Source organism: Phyllobates terribilis, unplaced genomic scaffold, assembly GCF_046119375.1.
Source record: "Phyllobates terribilis strain yellow unplaced genomic scaffold, ASM4611937v1 Scaffold_3__8_contigs__length_932513732, whole genome shotgun sequence".
NCBI lineage: Eukaryota > Metazoa > Chordata > Amphibia > Anura > Dendrobatidae > Phyllobates > Phyllobates terribilis.
Window position 1 is genome coordinate 200850521 of NW_027362763.1, and position 22517 is coordinate 200873037.

At 43.7% G+C, this 22517-nt stretch overlaps 1 protein-coding gene across 1 annotated transcript in view; it reads right to left on the reverse strand.

The window, feature by feature from the left end:
• The window catches only part of ARHGEF4 (Rho guanine nucleotide exchange factor 4), a 215989-nt gene that overhangs the window by 24768 nt on the left and 168704 nt on the right, over positions 1 to 22517 (reverse strand). Inside the window, 1 exon segment of the mRNA XM_073674475.1 lies at positions 21768 to 21898. Coding sequence (XP_073530576.1) covers positions 21768 to 21898 — 131 coding nt within the window.

Consider the following 22517-nt stretch of genomic DNA (forward strand, 5'->3'; position numbering starts at 1 on the left):
ATAAAGGGTAATTGTACTTTCAAGTAACTTTTTAGAATAAGCTGCCATGCGTGCACATGAGAAATAACACTATATCTGGCCATCATAGGACTCCTATCCTGCATTTTCACCAGTCTTCCCCTCTGCAATCTCAATCTCTTCCTTTGCATTTGACTCTGAGCTGATGGGAGCAGACTACCTGTTGGGCCGCGTTCACACGTTCAGTATTTGATATTTTAGTATTTGTAAGCCAAAACCAGGAATGGAACAAATCAGAGGAAAAAATAATAATAGAAACCCGTCACCACTTCTGTGTTTATCACTCACTCCTGATTTTGGCTTAAAAATACTGATGTAAAATACTGACCAAATACTGATTGTGGAGCCGTAGCCTAACAATGAGCAAGGGATGTGACAGCCAAGTATGATACTAGTGAAAAACTGAAACATTTTTTAGAGCCATAAATACTGGTAGGGACCATAGTCCATGTGGGGAACTCCCAATGTAGTGAGACAAGAATAGAAAAACTGGAGCTAATATTCCCCAATATTTAAACAATAAATAATATATATTGACATCTAGTCCATATAAAAGATATAAACTTTATTGAACATATTAAAAGGTATTGGATATTAACATAGTACAAAAAAATTGATGGATTGTTTTTTAGGTAAGGACACAATTACCTAACATATGGACTAGATGTTAATATATATTATTTATTGTTTAAATATTGGGGAATATTAGCTCCAGTTTTTTCTATTGTTGTCTCTGAGTATGATACTTGTGTGGGGAAATTCTACCATGTGAAGGAGTTTACTGTGCGGCATCATACAGTGTGGGTGGAGACTGGGTGCATCTTACTGTGTGGGTGGAGACTGGGTGCATCTTACTGTGTGGGTGGAGACTGGGTGCATCTTACTGTGTGGGTGGAGACTGGGTGCATCTTACTGTGTGGGTGGAGACTGGGTCCATCTTACAGTGTGGGTGGAGACTGGGTGCATCTTACTGTGTGGGTGGAGACTGGGTGCATCTTACTGTGTGGGTGGAGACTGGGTGCATCTTACTGTGTGGGTGGAGACTGGGTGCATCTTACAGTGTGGGTGGAGACTGGGTGCATCTTACTGTGTGGGTGGAGACTGGGTGCATCATACAGTGTGGGTGGAGACTGGGTGCATCTTACTGTGTGGGTGGAGACTGGGTGCATCTTACTGTGTGGGTGGAGACTGGGTGCATCTTACTGTGTGGGTGGAGACTGGGTGCATCTTACTGTGTGGAGGGAGGACTGTGGGTGTGTCATACTGTGTGTGAAATGCACTGTGGGGGCATCATATTGTCTGCGGGGGACTGTAATGGCATAATTCTCTGTGTGTGGGGGGACAGTGTGGACATCAAACTGCAGGGGGACAGCAGGCATCATACTATTTGGGGGCATCATACTGTGTGTGTGGAATGTGTGGGTATCATGCTGTGTGGGTGGAATTATACTGGGTGGGGGGGCATCATACTGTGCCAAAGGGCAGTTGAGGCATGATACTGTGTGTCACAAGGGATTGTACAGTAGATGGCACTCTCCCATCCCCACTTTGGGGGGCATGATACTGTGTGGGAATCTTACTGTGGGAGGGGATCTACTGTGGAGGCATTATATTGTATGTAGGGAACCGTGGGGGCATAATACTGTGTGTGAGAAAATGTAATGTGGGGGGCTTTTTATTTTACTTGGGGAATTTACTATGGCGGGCATTATAATTTGTGTGGGGGAATGTACTGGTGGGGGATATCATACTGTTTAGGTGGGAATGTGGGGGAATCATAATGTGTGCAGGGAAATGTACTTTGCTGGGCATTATTCTGTGTTTGGAGGAAAATAATGTGTGGGGTATTCTAATGTGCATGGGGGAATGTATTGTTTGAGGCATCATACTGTTTGTGGGGAATGTAGAGGCATTATACTGTATGTGGGGTTATCATAGTGTCGACATAGTCAACTATGTCTTCCTGCCCACCTCAACTAGGCGTATAAGGATCAAAATGATATCCGACAGAGCATACTGTGAGTCCTGTCTGCATCATTATAGTCAATGGTCCCCTCAGTACATATGCCCGAATCCTGTTTTGTGGGGCTTTGAACATAAGCCTCGACGGAGCCACTGAACATAGGGTAAAACACTATGAACATAGCCTTACCTGATAGAGTTTAGTATTATCTGTAAATATTAAAATTTTACTCTGTATGCCCTCTACAAGATCATAAGTTAATATACTAAGAAAAAGAGGGCCCAATACTCACTCCTGTGGTTCCCACTGTTAACTGTGACCCAATCAGAGTGTGTTCCACTGATAACCACCCGTTGTCTCCTATCACTGAGCCAGTTGTTAACCTAATTATAACTCATTTTTTCCTAGTCCCATTGTTCTAATTTTATGTACCAACCTCTTATGTGGTGCTATATTGAATGCCTTTGAAAAGTCCAGATAGACAACATCTATGGCTTTAGCTTGGTTGAGTCTGCAATTTACCTCTTCATAGAAGCTGATCAGATTAGTTTGACGGGACCAAACTCTAATAAACCCATGCTGAGTTATGAGGATATTCTGTTTGAGATATTAAAGGATAGCAGCTCTTGAAAACCTTCAAATATTTAGCCCACAGTAGAGGTTTAAACTTATTATATTGCACTGTGTACTTACAATTGCTCATTTTACCTTTCTTCTCTTTTCCCTGCATGGGTCATCTCTCTCTTATACTCCTGACTGAGCTGCTCCGCTCCTCCCCTTGCCAGGGATTTTGCAATGATGACTCATGCAGGGAAAGGAAACTTCCTATTTCAACATAGAGCTTAGAAGGATTCAGCTAGTCAGTTTTTAATCACATGATGTCATAGCCCTAATGGAAAAGAGAAGAATTAGCGGGGTAGAAAGGCAAAAGGAGCAATTGTAAGGACACAGGGCTATATAATATGATGATTGCAATATATTAAAAGGATAAAAACTTTTTATGGGAGTGCTTCTCTAAACTGGCAGGTGTCAAACCAAAAATTTCAATAGTCTGGTCCATTTCACAAAACTGTATTTTCATCTTGAATTCTACAAAAACAGGATCAGAAGACTGAGAAAAGGTGAGAAACAATAGTGATAGCGGCTTATCTTATGCTAGCATCTTTAGTTTGATTTTCTGGAGATTCTGTGTTCTTACAAGTCAGTTTTATATCCATTTATATAGCGGTCTGTAATTCAGAACATCTTATAGTTTGGCACAGATTTACACAGATGGCAAGTCGGTAGAAATTTTTTTTAAAAATGCCTCTTCTGGGCCACGGTTTTTCTGCATTGATGCTGCATTACCCCAAATGTTTAAATGGTTTATTTGGTTGTAGGCCATCTTAAATACAGAATCTTATCATTTTATACAAGAGCTGAAAGCTGCTTGGTCTTGTGTCTGCAGATTTCAGATTTTATTTGTTATATACGAATGCACCAGATGCCTCAATTTTTCAGCATTTACACGGATTGTGAAATCTTAAAATATGAGCAGAATGCACCTTGTCTTCATGTATATGAAGGAGAGTTACGTTCTGTTATTTTTCCAGATCTGCTGATCCACAATATGCCACAATCTAATCCTCTACTCACTAACATCATTATGTTCTGTTACAGAGTGGGGGCTGGGTGATTTCTTCATCAATTCCTTCATTCTCCAACTAATCATTCTTTGAACAAACCGTCTCCAGCTGTGCGAAATCTTCAGGGGATAATCCCAGAGGAAGGGATAATAGATCATTTATTTGCCATCCATCCATCCATCCATGAAAAACCTTCACAGGCTGCAATTCCCATCACAACCACTGGGTGACCACACAAACATATACTGCAGCATAGATGTCTTGTGACAGAGTATTGTAAAACCATTTTTTTTCTTAAGGCTGGTAATCTCACAACCCCCAGGATTTTGTAAGGCAATCGGAAAATTAAGGAAGAACACCTCTAAAACCATCTGCCTATCCATCTTGAATTACAATTTGTTCTTTTTGTACTTTTTCTGGCTAGACATCTTAGATTAGCAAAAATATATGTAGTTGAGAAATAAATCAATAATTTTACCTTCCTATAGTATATTCAGTAGCACATCAGAAATAGTTAAAAGGCCTAGACTTTTAGTGACATCATTTCAATCAGGTCAAGCTTATATCCCCTCATATCATTGTGTGTAGTTTTGTTTAATGAGACTCTTGTATCTCCATCAAGTACGTCAGATGCCTCACAAAATTTTGGCATCAGATGTTCACGAGTTGATAGAATTACCTGTACCTAAAATCCATGTCTTGGCTATCTAAACCCACTTTTCAAAGTGATCCTGTTACCTTTTCAGCTTCTTCCTGTGATTAAGATGATAGTACAATTTCTTAAAATAGCTGGAGGTGATTGTAACCATTAAAGAGTATTTAACACCAATCTGAAAAAAGGGGCTACCCCAAATTGGGGAAAGGAACCCTTTCAGTTGTCCTAAAAGGACCACTAAAAAATCCAAAAAGTAAGTCCCTCCTCCTCAACACACATCACTTCCTCTTTATAAGGAGTTGATTGGTCTTGCAAGGAGGTGTGGCCTCTCAGTTCTGCTGATTGGCTGAAAAGTATTACCAATGGGAGTGGCTTGCATGATTATGGCTATTTTCTAGGCCCTCATAAGAACTTCAGGGAGAAATAAAGTGCGACTCTACCCTCAATTTTAATGATATTATGACACTAGCACAAAATGAAACCGTCCATGTAGAACCAAGCTTTTCCCAACATTTTACCCTTGCACCACCACCTTGTATTTACTCTACATACTGTATAATGATACAAAAGCCAGTTTAGAAAAAAAAAGATATTTATTTTTTGAAAGTGCATACCGAGGTCTAAAAACAAGAAAATGATAAGCAACGTAAAACGTACAATTCAGCACAGGAACAACATACACATAACTAGGCTAAACACTGGACTTCTACATGGTCTACACTCTTCTAAGATCACAGAAATGTCATTAGTGCTCACTGGGGTCTCCATGTGATACACACAGCCCCAAATTTGAAGGCAATTTTGGTATTAAAATGATGCTAGAAAAAAACATTTTAATACAAGATCATTCGAGGCATCATATGGTATGTATCAAATTTGGCTTGCTTTGTCTTTACCTCTGAGGATGTCGAGAGTGAAGTAATACTGACAATTCCGTCTACGAATAACAAAAAATACTGTATGATCTCTATGAATTCATGCGTCCACGTAGCTGTATGATGAAATGTATAATAAAATGCCTCCTCTAGCATCAGTCTAAGAACAAATCTACCGGTATAAGCCTTGCTACAAAAAGCCCGAAATACTTGCTTTATATTCTCCGAGAGCTTGACCTCTATGTGCCACTTACCTAACACTACAAGCATCATATTCCCAGTAATATACGACGCAGACATAAGGCTTCTTGGCTGTAATCCCACACCAGATTACGCTTCATATTACTCACAAGATTTTCCTGACTGCATTTTCCCTTTTCTCTGAGTACATAAAAACATGGATGTGCTTGATACAAAGTGCACAGTGTTGGAATCAATGAAATAAAATACAGGTATTTCTCTTTGAACTGCCGCCCTAGGCGATCCATGGAATCCAGAAAAGGCGATTACAGAAGAGATATGTGTTTCCCATAGTCGTGTGTCACCATGCAATACTGAGACAGAACATAGCAGTGTATCACAGCCACAATACAAGAACAAAGAGGGGATGACTGAGAATAAGAGCTCTCATTAAGCATGGGTTCCTGTCCTCCATATGCATGTAATACCTGAAGAGAATCTATGGCTGACACTCCGTAACCCACCAGAGCAATGTCCAGAGAAGCATTCTTGTAAGTAATCCAAGGCAAACATCTGCAAAAATTGGTTGCAAGTAGCTGAAAATGTTCAAAAACCCTCCTAATAAGGTATTCTAGCATGTCAACGTAAAAAAAAAAGGGGGAGACCCGGGCTCCCAGCAGTTATGTGATGAAGTCTCTCCATCTTGTAAATGGTAAGTCTTCAAGGCACAAGTGTTGACTGTAATTATTTGGGACCAGAAACATTGTCAAGGTGACCAAGAGAGGTTTTCTTGGAATCCGGCAATTTTCAAGATGACCCTCGTGATTAGGAACCGAGAGACAATCCCAGGTGGTGGACTCACGAGAAGGCCAGCAGAAACATTAACACAACGTTAATAAAGATGAGAAAGAGCAGGATCACAAAGACTACGACGCGTTGGGTCTCGGGGTTCATGTTGCAGCGAAGGATGGTGTGAAGCGTGCTCCATTTCTGTCTGGCTCGATCGGATCCTCTTGCCATGTCTTGGCCTGAGCTGAGCAAATGGTGCAGCTCTCAATGCTTCGTAGCCACAAACAAAAGGTCTGTGCGGCAGCTGTCAGCAGCGGGGATCTATCTGCTGTGCATAGCGTTCAGAGAGGCGCGCTGCATGCAGCACAATGATTACCTTCCTGCAGCATTCACCACCTAATCCCACAGATTTCCATCCATTAAAAATCTACAATGCGGAAACGGCAATCTGCTTCAATGGAGGCAGCATAGATATTTCCCAGTCCTAGCAGGGTTATGGAGGTATTTGATTCCCTGTACCAGGAGAGCCTTACATTCTATAACAGCATTCGTTGCTGAATTATTGGCTTTTTGTTCAGCGAATCATCTCTTTGCAGACTATGGTCGCTAGGAAACGCACAGTCGGGGGAAGGCAAGGAAGGTAGAAATCGACATATTTAAAGCACCTCACAAATGGCTCTGATAGATTTTTAGGAAGCATCGGCTTCTATTGAGAGTACACGGAGGCATTACTAATAGGACAGCCCGGGCTGGGTGTAGCACTCCGCTTCAATGGGGCTCTCACAAGGCAAAGGGATTAATGTAACCTCTCTGATCTTCTGCGCAGCTACAGAAATGTCAAACATGACATAGGCCTCGTTCACATGGGACGGGAGGAGATGCATAAGTCTCTGGATGGCTACTAACAGAAGCAAGACTGAAGAAAAGTCCTCGAAGGTCAACTATGAAGATTATGGAGGCCTCAGATGTGACCCTTGACTCAATGAGACCGCTAAACATTAAATTCACCCACTTGTCTTAGTCTGCACCAGGTGGCTGCACTTAAAGGGGTTACTGTTTTTCATTTTTACTATGTGCCCAAAAATGAACGGGCAGGTAGTTGCCTGTTCACCGACCGCTCCTGCCGGTGATTCAGCTGCTGCTCATCAACAGAGCAGCTCTTCTTCTTCCCGGCTGCTCTGTTGATGGGGCATGACTTCAGATGTCATACTAATTTACAGTCGGCTCCCCGCAGTTCAGCAGGGAGCCAGCCATCAATCACCATGATATTAGCAGTGATGTCCGGTCAACAGAACGAAAGAGAAGCCGCTGCTCTGACGAAGTGACAGAAGACTCTGAATAGCGGGCAGGAGCGGTCTGTGACCACTGTGTGCTGGCAGACATTGGCGCCGGGCACTACAGGCAGGTAGTTAGCAAATAGCTGCCTGTTTATTCATATGCCTGTAGTAAAAAAAAAAAATAGTCCAGGATAACCACTTTAACTCAGTCACTCTCTATTACTGATCACACCAGGACTACAAGATCCCAGGTACTTTCAGCTGCATCACATCTAATGTGGTGTACTTAATTATGTGTACCAAATGTCCATCTGGGGTTCTGTATGTAGGGGAGACAGGGCAAAAACTTGGAACAAGGATGAATTCTCATCACCACACAATAAAAGAAAAAATAATAGATCTACCTGTGGCGACACATTTTTGTTTCCCTGATAACAGCATCGCGGACATGAAATTACTGGTATTAAAAGGTTTTTCAAATCTCAGAGAGACAGAAAAGTTTGGGAATATAAACTCATGATGACCTTCGACACCTTCAGAGCAGGAATGAATGTGTCGCATGGATTTATGTCATTCTACATCAACTAAGGAATGTGCTCCTCAAACCTGTGGGGTCATCACAACCCTGGACCAGACCTCAATCACCGGATAATAAAACTTTCACACTCCTTATCTATGAACTTTTCCAATATTTATGGCCACAACTGTCTCTATCATAGTAATACGTCTGCTTTATGTTACCTGTCTCATCTATTACATTATTTCTGTGTCTTGCTGTGTATAAATGTTTGACTCTTCAGATTTTGTGTTATACTATGCCTGATGAAGAGGCCTGAGTAGTCTTGAAAGCTTGCAATTTGTTACCATCTTTTCAGTTAGCCATTAAAAGGTATCAACCACTGAGGGCACTCAAATCTAAATATTTTTCTGTCTACTGGCTACCACGGTACAAAGATATATATTTTCCTGTATTACTGATGGAGCATGGGTTGCCTGTGCCCAGGTCAAGACAAAAATTTTGTGCCCCCATCTCCGAGTTCCTTCCTCCAGTCCAGTATTGAACCCCTTTTCCACCAATCATATATGTTGTATTTTAAGAAACAACTGATGTAATTAAAATAACATACATTTAATGTTAGTATATTCAAAATGATTTTAAATCGCCTGCTTATAATTTTTGCATAATGTTTCAATGAAACTATTGAAGTTCAGATTGTGAGCCCTCGCGGGCAGGGTCCTCTCTCCTACTGTACCAGTCAGTGACCTGTATTGTCTAAGGTTATTATATTTGTTTCTATTATGTATGCTCCTTTTCACATGTAAAGTGCCATGGAATAAATGGCGCTATAATAATAATAATAAAAAATAATAATAATAATAAAACGTTTAGATTGAAATCGAGGGAAGAAAATTGTAATCTTGGTCCTCCTGCGTAATAAGCAGAGCACTGCAGCTCTCTGTACAGGATTCAACACTTTATTATACTATGCTCAGCCTCTGTTATGTCATTCGCTGCCTATGCAGAGCGCTCAGCACTTAAGAGGACTTTATTATTGGCTTCTGTGCTCTGCATAGACAGCAACTGTTGTGCGCTCTTCATTGGCACTAGCGAAAGTGACCAATATATATGACAAGGCAGCTGCTACCTCATTAGTCCGCTCGCCATCCACAGAGAGAACTAGGCACTCACAGCGGAAGAATCCAACTTTGTCATTTAGTGGATTTCTCAGAAATAGATTATTTAACAGTTGGGGGAGAAGAAATCTTGTGCCCTTCAGAAGTTGGCGCCCCTGTCTTTCTCACTCCATGCTATCCCACTGTGATCTATATTGCATGGATGTACTGTGACAGTTAGGCCACGGCCCCACTATCAGTATTCAGTCAGTATTTTTTCTCAGGAGTGGGAGCCAAAACCAGGAGTGGGTGATAAATGCAGAATTGGTGACTTGTTTCTATTATACCTTTTCTCTGATTGTTCCTCACATGGTTTTGGCTCCCACTCCTGAGAAAAAATACTGACTGAATACTGACTGAATACTGATAGTGGGGCCGTGGCCTTAAAAGGGTGTTCTTAACTTGCCATTTGAGGAGCGCAATGCTCCCCAGGCTCTCAAACATCCAGGTTGCTGGGGGAATGGGAGCTCCTGTTTGACTGACAGTTCAGGTCAGCAGCACACCTCTGCCGCTGACCTGAACTTGGGCACTCCTTATGCTGATGTCTCAGCATTGTCTGGACCTTCAGCATCGGAGCCTACGTTAAACTTTACACTGTTATCTCCATATTGACATATAGAGAACCATGTTTTGGAGCGCCCCCCAGTGCAAAAGCTGGGATAAGAGCTCTGCAGCTTCTGACCTGCAAATGGCTGAAGGAGGGTGGAGAGCAGAGGAGAGGATAACCTCAGCTCTTCCTCGGCAGCTGAAGGTGAGGAGGGGGAGAGACTCAGATCAAGTGACAGGAGGGGAGGATGAGAGTGAGCACAAGTGGGTAGGAGATCAACACATCCTTATGATAGGGGGAGAGAGCAGCGGGGGAAGTCTTAGGCCTTGTTCACACATTAGTTTCTTTGATGGACGAAAAAAGTTTCATCAGGGATTTTCATGAGAGTTTGGTCAGAATTTCATAATTTTTTTTCACTAATAAGAAAACAAAGTTTCTCCACATTCTCTTATCTATCTGTTAGTGAAAAATGGACAGCACATGGATGCAGTGTCGGACTGCGGTGCCAAGGACCCACCAGTAACCAACTCCAGGGCCCCACTTTTCAACTACATGCAAATGTGACATTATCCTCAATCACAAATTTATATAACAATGAACTGGGTAGATTGTAAAATAAATAAGATGCTGCCTTTGTCTGTACATAGTGATTCATATTGTGCCAAGTACTGCTCATATAAGAGGGTGGTCGCCCACTCCTGCACAGGGGCCCACCGGAGGATTTTCCTGTTCTCCTGTGGGCCAGTCCAGGCCTGCATGGATGGCATCCGAATGCTGTCAGATTTTTTCACTGACCCATAGACTTGCATTGCAATTGAAGAAGTCTCAGTAATTTTGTGTGGTGTTTATTCAGTGAAAAATCACGGACATGTGAACGGCTATTACAGATACAAATGCAATCTGTGAAAATCAAGTACACAAAAAATGGATGTCTGAATGAAACCTTATTTGAAGAGGACACTTGTGATAAGAAATAGAAATGTAACATTAGTGCTGTGCTCAAAAAATATTGGGCATTTTTTGTTATGTCCAACACAAAAAAAACTGGCCTTGTTGTCCATGGTAACCAGAGCTCAGCCTTTATTTCTGCAGTACAACTGGATCAAATCCACTTGTAGGACGCGGTCCAGACCGGTAGCCTGTGGCCACTAGATAGGGGCCCGAGAATTGCCTCCTTCCTCCCGGCATCTACAGCCAGGGCCGGCGTCAGCACTCGGCGTACCCGGGCAAGGGCCAGGGCCCAGGACCATCAGAGGGGCCCACTCGCTGTCAGGGCCCGGGCCATTTTCCCGGCACCAGTTCAGGACCGCCGGCGCTGCTTGATTGCCGGCACTTCACCAGATATGGCTGTGCGCAGTGCACTGTGCGGCTGTGTCTGATAGTAATGAGTAATGCCGCAGCACTGCGCGCAGCCATGTCTGGTGAAGTGACTGCAATCAAGTAGCGCCGGCGGTCCTGAACAGGTGCTGGGGAAGCGGCCCGGGCCCCGGCAGTGAGTGGGCCCTTCTGATGGTGCAGGGCCATGTCTGTGATGGCAAACATACGCCGGAGGCCCTGCACTGCCACATACCTGAGGAGCTGCTGGACTGGACACAGGCTGGGGGCATGTGAGTGAGGCTTGTAGCCGGCTTCCCCAATCTCCATATTAAAAATATTTCTAATGTGTCTGTGTGTGTGCATGTATGATGTGAATGTCTGTGTATGACTGTGTATATATATTTGTCTGTTTTATGTCTGTTTTATAAGTGTTTTTAAGAATTTGTGTTCAAATATGTACGTATGCCTGTACTTGTACATATCTATGTATATGTTTGTGTATGTGCGTGTCTGCGTATTGTATGTGTGCATATCCTTGTACCATGTGCATGTGTGTATGTGTGTGCATGCCTACATGTGTGCACATGTCTGTGTACTGTGTGTGTGTGCGCATGTCTGCGTACCGTGTGTGTGTGTGCACGTCTGCGTACCGTGTGTGTGCATGTCTGCGTACCGTGTGTGTGCATGTCTGCATACTGTGTGTGTGTGCATGTCTGCGGACTGTGTGTGCATGTCTGCATACTGTGTGTGTGTGCGCATGTCCACGTACTGTGTGTGTGTGCATGTCTGCGTACTGTGTGTGTGCATGTCTGCGTACTGTGTGTGTGCATGTCCGCATACTGTGTGTGTGCATGTCTGCGGACTGTGTGTGTGTGCATGTCTGCGGACTGTGTGTGTGTACGTCTGCGTACTGTGTGTGTGTGCATGCCTGCGCTCTGTGTGTGCATGTCTGCGTATCGTGTGTGTGTGCATGTCTGCATTCTGTGTGCGTATGTGTGTGTGCATGTCTGCGTACTGCGTGCGTGTGTATGTCTACATACTGTGTGCATGTCTGCGTACCGCGTGCATGTCTGCTTACCGTGTGTGTGTGTGCATGTTTGCATATGTGAAGGATGAGGGGACAGCGTAGGCCCTGTGTTGTACACCTATATTTCTCCGCCGTATCTGTGCATCATGAATCGTGGTATGTATTAAAGGGGCCCACTGAGACTCTTTCGCCTGGGGCCCACGAAAACCTGGAGCCGGTCCTATCTGCAGCACTTCTTTGGATTAGCCGGCATGGCAAGACATCTGCCATGTGTCGGCGACTTTGCACGGATCACTCGGTCCGAGCAAAAATCTGACATGTAAAAAGACCCATAGACTGTCATAAGTATGAATGCTATCTGGGAAAGAAACAGATAGCAATCGTACAAGATAAAGTGATGTGTGAATGAGTCCTCACACTGGCTGCTCTCACTGCATCTAACAGGCAGGGTTAAAGGGGCTGTCCAGACTTCGGGTTCAAGTCTACAGTCGCTCTCCTGTATGTGACAGCAGACTTGTGAATACTCACAGCACACATTGTGCAGTGCGGTGCAGTGCACTGCACAGTGTGCAGTGTGCGGTGTAAGAGCGCTTGACTGCAAGTGTGCGTTTTGCATACATGAGGTCACGTGCCAACTAGACGTGCGCGCCGAGAAGGGAGATTGTGTCCCTGCACTGCCACAGGCCACACGGCCGCTATAGGGCCTGTGATCCGGGGGGTCCAGTGCCAGCGCGTCAATGCAAGTTCAACTGTATCGGTAGACACTAACTCCCACACATCATTCTTCCTTGGCGTCTGTTGTCTCAGTGTAGCAGGCGTGATGATGTCACTACATGACGCTCGCTACACTGAGATGTGTGGCCTCTTCAGAACGCCCATTGCAGAGACTGGAACAGTGGGGGAACGAGGAGGAGAGGTGAATATTGTATTTTTTTTTCAATCTGTGAAATTGCGGTGGCCAGAATACTGTATGGAGAACTATGGAGAGTGCAATATACTATATGGAGGACTATGGGGACTGCATTATACTGTATGCATTATACTGTATGGAGGACTGTGGAAAGTGCAATATACTATATGGAGGACTATGGGGACTGCATTATACTGTATGGAGGACTATGGAGAGTGCAACATACTATGTGAAGGACTATGGGGAGTGCATTATACTTTATGGAGGACTATGGGGAGTGCATCATACTGTATGGAGGACTATGGGGAGTGCATCATACTGTATGGAGGACTATGGAGAGTGCATTATACTATATGAAGGACTATGGTGTGCATTATATTATATGGTAGGCTATGTGGGGGCCATTATAATATATGGGGGACTACTGTATGTGGCAGTCTTTATACTGCTTTGTAAGCAATTATACAGTGTGAAGGTTTGTGTGGGGTCCATCATACTGTGTGGAGGGCTGTGTGGGGGCCATTATGCAGTGTAGAGATGTGTTGGGCCATTAAATTGTATTTAGGCCCATTATACTGAATGGAGGGCTGTGACGGGGTCACAGTTGGGGAGATCATACTGTGCTGGGGTCACCATACTTTTCCAGGGTAGTTAAGGGGTAGGGTCATCATACTGTGCGTGTGAACGGTACTGCAATGAAAGGGGAATCAACGGCTCCAGTAGGAGAAAAATTAGAGGGCACACAGTACCACACAGTAGTGCAATAATAGGGACACGTATGGCAGCAGCGGCTCAGCATTGGGGTATCAGCAGGATATGGAGTTTGTGCAGGTTGGGATATATGGGGACGGTGCCTGAAATTTGAGAAGTCATATACAGTACAGACCAAAAGTTTGGACACACCTTCTCATTTAAAGATTTTTCTGTATTTTCATGACTATGAAAATTGTACATTCACACTGAAGGCATCAAAACTATGAATTAACACATGTGGAATTATATACTTAAAAAAGTGTGAAACAACTGAAAATATGTCTTATATTCTAGGTTCTTGGCATTCTCTTGATGAGCTTCAAGAGGTAGTCACCGGAAATGGTTTTCACTTCACAGGTGTGCCCTATCAGGTTTAATAAGTGGGATTTCTTGCCTTATAAATGGGGTTGGGACCATCAGTTGTGTTGTGCAGAAGTCAGGTGGATACACAGCTGATAGTCCTACTGAATAGACTGTTAGAATTTGTATTATGGCAAGAAAAAAGCAGCTAAGTAAAGAAAAACGAGTGGCCATCATTACTTTAAGAAATGAAGGTCAGTCAGTCTGAAAAATTGGGCAAACTTTGAAAGTGTCCCCAAGTGCAGTTGCAAAAACCATCAGGCGCGACAAAGAAACTGGCTCACATGAGGACCGCCCCAGGAAAGGAAGACCAAGAGTCACCTCTGCTTCTGAGGATGAGTTTATCCGAGTCAGCAGCCTCAGAAATTGCAGGTTAACAGCAGCTCAGTTTAGAGACCAGGTCAATGCCACACCAAGTTCTAGCAGCAGACACATAGCTGCTAGGAAACAACTACTAAGGACAGGCAACAAGCAGAAGAGACTTGTTTGGGCTAAAGAACACAAGGAATGGACATTAGACCAGTGGAAATCTGTGCTTTGGTCTGATGAGTCCAAATTTGAGATCTTTTGTTCCAACCACCGTGTCTTTGTGCGACGCAGAAAAGGTGAACGGATGGACTCTACATGCCTGGTTCCCACTGTGAAGCATGGAGGAGGAGGTGTGATGGTGTGGGGGTGCTTTGCTGGTGACACTGTTCGGAATTTATTCAAAATTGAAGGCATACTGAACCAGCATGGCTACCACAGCATCTTGCAGCGGCATGCTATTCCATCCGGTTTGCGTTTAGTTGGACCATCATTTATTTTTCAACAGGACAATGACCCCAAACACACCTCCAGGCTGTGTAAGGGCTATTTGACCAAGAAGGAAAGTGATGGGGTGCTATGCCAGATGACCTGGCCTCCACAGTCACCAGACCTGAACCCAATCGAGATGGTTTGGGGTGAGCTGGACCGCAGAGTGAAGGCAAAAGGGCCAACAAGTGCTAAGCATCTCTGGGAACTCCTTCAAGATTGTTGGAAGACCATTTCCGGTGACTACCTCTGGAAGCTCATCAAGAGAATGCCAAGAGTGTGCAAAGCAGTCATCAAAGCAAAAGGTGGCTATTTTGAAAAACCTAGAATATAAGACATATTTTCAGTTGTTTCACACTTTTTTGCTAAGTATATAATTCCACATCTGTTAATTCATAGTTTTGATGCCTTCAGTGTGAATGCACAATTTTCATAGTCATGAAAATACAGAAAAATCTTTAAATGAGAAGGTGTGTCCAAACTTTTGGTCTGTACTGTATGTCTTTGTTGTAATCTCTTCACCCTTGGAGATGTGTGCTCACATAACTTTGATCAAGGTTTCAGACCTTAATTAATCTGTTCGGGTTATGGCTTGTTCACTATCATCGTTAGGGCAGACCAGATGATGCAAATTCCCCAGTTTTATGAAAACCCAGCGTTCTCTAACCTTGTGCCAAAAACAGCAGCCATGTGTTCTTCTAAGCAGCTGCCTAGCAGTCTGACAATGAAGATGTCACAAAGTGAAACACAAGTGAAACACAAAGTGAAATGTAATTAAGAAATGGCAGTTTACAGGAACAGTGGAGGTCAAGATAATGTCTGGAACACCAAGCAAAATTTCAGTAAGATCTGCTTGTAGGATTGCTAGAGAGGCAAATCAGAACCCCTGCTTGACTGCAAAATACCTTCAGAAAGATTTAGCAGACTCTGGAGTTGGGATACATTGTTCTACTGTTCAGAGACACCAACACGTATATGGCCTTCATGGAAGAGTCATCAGAAGAAAACCTCTCCTGCGTCCTCACCATAAACTTCAGAGTCAGAAGTATGCAAAGAAACATCTAAACAAGCCTGATGCATTTTGGAAAGAAGTCCTGTGGACCGATGAGGTTAAAATAGAACTCTTTGACCACAATGATCAAAAGTATGTGTGGATAAAAAAGGACACAGAATTTCAGAACATCCTGCCAACAATTAAGCATGGGGGTGGATCAATCATGCTTTGGGGTTGTGTTGCAGCCAATGGCACAGAGAACATTTCATGGGTAGAGGGAAGAATGGATCCAATGACATTTCAACAACTTCTTGATGCAAACATAACACAATCTGTAAAAAAGCTGAAGTTGAAAAGAGGATGGCTTCTACAAATGGATAATGAACCTAAACACATGTCAAAATTCACAATAGACTACCTCAAAAGGCACAAGCTGAAGGTTTTACGGATCCGGATGGTAGAACCTCTGTGCTGCGGTGCAAGGAGGGACCAGAGCGGCGTAACTAGGTATCAACTCAGACTGACCAAGGTCGTACAGCGACTCAATCGACTCAGTGACCAGGGAAGGACCGAGCAGAGGGACCAAGTGCTACTCTGGGCCAGACCTTGTATGAGAGCAGGTGACTCCCACGGGTCAGAAGGCAGAGACTGACCGGTACAGCAGATGAGTACGGCAGGCAACTGGTAGGAGCCTCCAGGTAGGCTGACAGATAGGCATGGCAGGTTACTGGTACGTTCTCCGGGAAGGCAGGCAAGCCAGGCCCATAGACAGACTGGCGGATTTGGATCGAAGGCAGACCGTCGGGCTGGAGAGTACACTTGGCAAGCGGAGACAGGAAGTCAGGCTGGCGGGCTGGACTTATAGTCAGGCTGGCGGATAGGACTGATAGTCAGGCTGGCGGACCGGACTGGTAGTCAGGCTGGCGGACCGGACTGGTAGTCAGGCTGGCGGACCGGACTGGTAGTCAGGCTGGCGGACCGGACTGGTAGTCAGGCTGGCGGACCGGACTGGTAGTCAGGCTAGCAGCGCGACCTGAGGGCTGAAGCAGCGTTTAGGACACAACACTACAACCTTGCACGGGCACCTCCATTTTGGAGGAGGTGCCTCTTATATGAGAGGTCCTCCGGCCATTGGCCGGGGACTCCTTAGGACAGTGTGCGCGGCCCCTTTAAGAGGGGGGAGCGCGCGCGCGCCCTAAGCACAGTGCCCGGGAAGCTGCGCAGCCGGCAGCAGCAGGAGCGCCGGGGGACGCCAGGCGGAGAGCGTGGCGGCAAGAGGGACGGCGTCTCTGCCTGTCAGGGGGCAGAGACGCCGATACTACACCCTCACAGTTCCCTGATCTGAACATCATTAAAAATCTGTTACTAGGCCTCAAAATAGCAGAGCAAGCAAGATGACCCAGGAATCTGAATGAAAATTCTTCAAACAAGAATTGTAAGACATTTGTCTGGCTACAAAAAGCGTTTACAAGCTGTGATACTTTCAAAAGGGGGTGCTACTAGGTACTAACCGTGCAGGGTGCCCAAACTTTTTGCCCATTTTCCTTTTTGTAATTTTTAAAATGTAAAAGATGAAAATATATATATTGTTTGGGGCCTAAAATACAAAGGAAATGTGTCATCTTTAACTTTAGGCCTTTTTGAGATCATTTAATGTTCAACTTGCTTAACTTTTCACAATAACAGTAACTTTGATCATGGGTGTCCAAACTTTTACATGCCACTGTAGTTCACATTTCACATGACACTATATATTATATATGTATATATATATATATATATATATATATATACACACAGTACAGACCAAAAGTTTTGACACACCTTCTCATTTAAAGATTTTTCTGTATGTTCATGAGTATGAAAATTGTACTTTCACACTGAAGGCATCAAAACTATGAATTAACACATGTGGAATTATATACTTAACAAAAAAGTGTGAAACAACTGAAAATATGTCTTATATTCTAGATTCTTCAAAGTAGCCACCTTTTGCTTTGATGACTGCTTTGCACACTCTTGGCATTCTCTTGATGAGCTTCAAGTGGTAGTCACCGGAAATGGTTTTCACTTCACAGGTGTTCCCTGTCAGGTTTAATAAGTGGGATTTCTTGCCTTATAAATGGGGTTAGGACCATCAGTTGTGTTGTGCAGAAGTCTGGTGGATACACAGCTGATAGTCCTACTGAATAGACTGTTAGAATTTGTATTATGGCAAGAAAAAAGCAGCTATGTAAAGAAAAACGAGTGGCCATCATTACTTTAAGAAATGAAGGTCAGTCAGGGCGAAAAATTGGGAAAACTTTGAAAGTGTCCCCAAGTACAGTTGCAAAAACCATCAAGCGCTACAAAGAAACTGGCTCACATGAGGACCGCCCCAGGAAAGGAAGACCAAGAGTCACCTCTGCTTCTGAGGATGAGTTTATCCGAGTCACCAGCCTCAGAAATCGCAGGTTAACAGCAGCTCAGATTAGAGACCAGGTCAATGCCACACAGAGTTCTATCAGCAGACACATCTCTACAACAACTGTTGAGAGGAGACTTTGTGCAGCAGGCCTTCATGGTAAAATAGCTGCTAGGAAACCACTGCTAAGGACAGGCAACAAGCAGAAGAGACTTGTTTGGGCTAAAGAACACAAGGAATGGACATTAGACCAGTGGAAATCTGTGCTTTGGTCTGATGAGTCCAAATTTGAGATCTTTGGTTCCAACCACCGTGTCTTTGTGCGACGCAGAAAAGGTGAACGGATGGACTCTACATGCCTGGTTGCCACCGTGAAGCATGGAGGAGGAGGTGTGATGGTGTGGGGGTGCTTTGCTGGTGACACCGTTCGGGATTTATTCAAAATTGAAGGCATACTGAACCAGCATGTCTACCACAGCATCTTGCAGCGGCATGCTATTCCATCCGGTTTGCGTTTAGTTGGAACATCATTTATTTTTCAACAGGACAATGACCCCAAACACACCTCCAGGCTGTGTAAGGGCTATTTGACCAAGAAGGAGAGTGATGGGGTGCTACGCCAGATGACCTGGCCTCCACAGTCACCAGGCCTGAACCCAATCGAGATGGTTTGGGGTGAGCTGGACGACAGAGTGAAGGCAAAAGGGCCAACAAGTGCTAAGCATCTCTGGGAACTCCTTCAAGATTGTTGGAAAACCATTTCCGGTAACTTCCTCTTGAAGCTCATCAAGAGAATGCCAAGAGTGTGCAAAGCAGTCATCAAAGCAAAAGGTGGCTACTTTGAAGAACCTAGAATATAAGACATATTTTCAGTTGTTTCACACTTTTTTGTTAAGTATATAATTCCACATGTGTTAATTCATAGTTTTGATGCCTTCAGTGTGAATGTACAATTTTCATAGTCATGAAAATACAGAAAAATCTTTAAATGAGAAGGTGTGTCCAAACTTTTGGTCTGTACTGTATATATAATAATTATAATGCATGACCTTATCTACGTTACGCCATTGTTGTCTTCAGGGGCAGGAACAGGGTAATACAGTCCACACCCTTACAGTGTCACTGATTCCCTTTAACAGACCTCTCCCTATGTACACAAATGGGAGAGACTTGGCAGTGATTTAATTGGAGCAGGGCAGGGAGAAGAAGGCTGGGTGCGGCGCTGGACTACTCAGGTCTCTTTCTACAGAGCCTGACTGGCTTTTAAAACTGTATTTTCTCTGAAATGCAGCAGTGTGGATCGGGCAGTATGAATCTAATGACAGGTTCCCTTGAAATTTTACTGGAATGATCGGTATGATTTAAAGTTTATGTACCCTAATATTTGCATGTAAAATTAAAAAAAAGAAATAACTGCCAATAGTATTGATTTAAAACACCCGTTTTATGTCTACAGCTCCTACACAAACACATCTGTCTCTATGGTAACAGAACACAAACACACCCTATAAATTCTGATCCTGCAGACGTGCTCCTTTTCATCAGTCCCCTGTGTCTCACTACCCTACAGAACAGATAGCCCTAGATATGAGGCAACAACAATATTTACAGCCCGTAGAGTTCGCATTATGATGACGATCATCCGACGTATTCATGACTTTCATCAATAACAAAGAAAACTAAGTTGATAAAAAACTATAAACCCAGACTACCAGTAAATAGCAGAGATTAAGCCTGTAAGTACACAGCTATTTATTGTAATGGCAATACATGCTTGTTAGTTATCAGTAGTTCAAGGACTCACTAGGAAGGGTAAAGGGACTTGTATACTGTTGTTGCAAAACCTGGGTTCCACATGATCACATTTTTGTATAAATGCACTGAATGTGAACCAGATCTCCTCAAGGTCCGAAATTAGCACTTCTTGGAGGTTAATGTTTGACCTAAGGCTGAGTGCTATCCAATGTTTTATCGGATAGCACTCAGCCCAATGTTATACTATGGGGCACTGCTGATTAGTGTTTTTTTCTCATGCCGATTCAGCATGAGAAAAAAATTGCAGCTGCTGCGACTGACTGTGCAAATCGGATCGCATTCACTAATTCAAGTCTATGGGTGCGTGGAAAACATCAGACTACACTCGGATGACATCCAAGTGCAGTCCAATTTCTGCACACTCAGACAATGGAGAAGACAGAAAAATCTTGTTCTCCATCTTCTCCGCACCTGTGAAACGATTCTCTTATACAAGAGAATCAGATCACAGTAAACTGATACTCTGAACAAACTCTGATCAGAGTCTGATCCCAGTGCCATTTACATAATCAATCCGATTCTCTCGCATGAGAAAATCTACGACCGTCTGACCTCAGCCTAAGAACCTTCTGCCCCTGTTTTCAGATCTACACTAGCGCCTCAGCACTGCTGCCAACCTCATTTTGGGTTTCTTTAGTAGGTGCAGTGAGTTAGGGTGCTACATTGTGGGGACCATTGCTGCTAAGCTGTGCATCAGTGAGGCCATACATCTCAGATGTTGTTCCCATGCTGTTTGCACACTTCCTAAGTCCGGGGTCACACGGTCGTCAATTCTCTGATGCAGGAGAATCGGGTCAATGATGCTTATGTCACTTGGATTAAACTCTGTCAGAGTCTGATCCGAGTGTCATATGAGTGTAATCATATTCCCTCACATAAGAGAATTGTTTCACAGATGTGAAGAAGACGGAAAACTTAATTTCTCCATCATCTCCATTCTGTGTCCGCGGTAATCAGACTGCACTCGGATGACATCCGAGTGCAATCAGATGTTTCACAGACAGCCATAGACTTGAATGGGTGTGGGTTATCGGATCATTGGATGTACTTGCAGTATGCTGAAATTGTTTTTTCGTGCCAAATCGGCGTGAGAAAAAAGTCGCAGCTCTGACCTGCCCCATAGTATAACATTGGGCCGGGTGCTATCCGATAAAAGATCAGCTAGCGCTCGGCCGTGTTATACAGTTATGTGAGCGAACCTTAAGAGAGAGCACCCCTGAATCACTCTGCCTAATCATACAGAGAACTATTTAGTTGTACAGCTCACCTCTCCAATATCTGTCCTCCACAGTCATTATCCTGTTCAGATTTGATGCAAGCCATTAGAATAGCTGCGGGATACCATAAGTGCTTTACTGAAGCACGTTTTCTAAGAGGGGCATTTATGGATGGGGGACTTGTATGGTTGGATGGATTTGTGACTAAGGTCACGACCTCACTATCAGTATTTGGTCAGTATTCGGTCAGTATTTTTTCTCAGGAGTGGGAGCCAAAACCAGGTGAGGAACAATCAGAGAAAAGGTAGAATAGAAACAAGTCACCAATTCTGCATTTGGCTCCCACTCCTGGTTTTGGCTCCCACTCCTGAGAAAAAATACTGACCGAATACTGATAGCGGGGCCGTGGCCTTTGAGATATTAAAATTAATTATTTGACTGCTCTAGACCCCCAGGGATCCTAATGGACACAGACACAGTTTTTAATAGATGGACGTGCTTTTTAATGTAAGAGGAGCCTGAAAATTATTTTTAGTTATTTCATCATTTCTGACATATAGGCATTGAGGTACCTCATTTATCGCCAGCTGTTCTCCGCCTCCTCCATAACGATGACTGGAGAACTGCAGGTCTTCATACAAGTCTTCGTCACTCCCCATGTCATCAGTGAGAGACGGCCTGTCCAGTGATCCATCGGTAATTACTATACAGAAAGAAGTAATGTCATATGGTGTAAACTGGATCAGAAGATGGAAATATGTCACATATTCTAAAAGGATAATAATGCCAGCACAGATCAAAGCCCTTCAGCCAGGACTGGTCACTCTACACCCCACTGGATACCATGAACTAAAGGTAATAGAACAGATTCACTAAGCAATGGGATCAGGTCCATAGACATGTATGAAGGAACACCTTTCCCCTTTCCCCACCTTTAATAGAGAATGACATGTTCTGGCTGGCCCCAATCACCATTGGAAAAAACGTCAAAACAGTTAATAAGCAAGGATGCCTAATAGGTAGATCTCTTAAATGTAATATGTCAGAAGGTTTTTGCTCTGTAATCTGACAGCAGCATGATGTAGGGACAGAGACTCTGATTCCAGCGATGTACCACTTAGTTTACTGGGTGCAGCAGTTGTGATAGAATCACAGTTGTCTCTGCTGCAGATGTAGCAGAGGTCAGAATGTTGAACCCTGTATAAAGAGCAGAAAAAGAAAAAAATCGGTACCAAAAATTTCAAAAGCACTGGTATATAATTACCAGCCACACAGTATATTGCAAACCGGTACTCTGGGATCTCGGTTGCAAACCTGGAGAA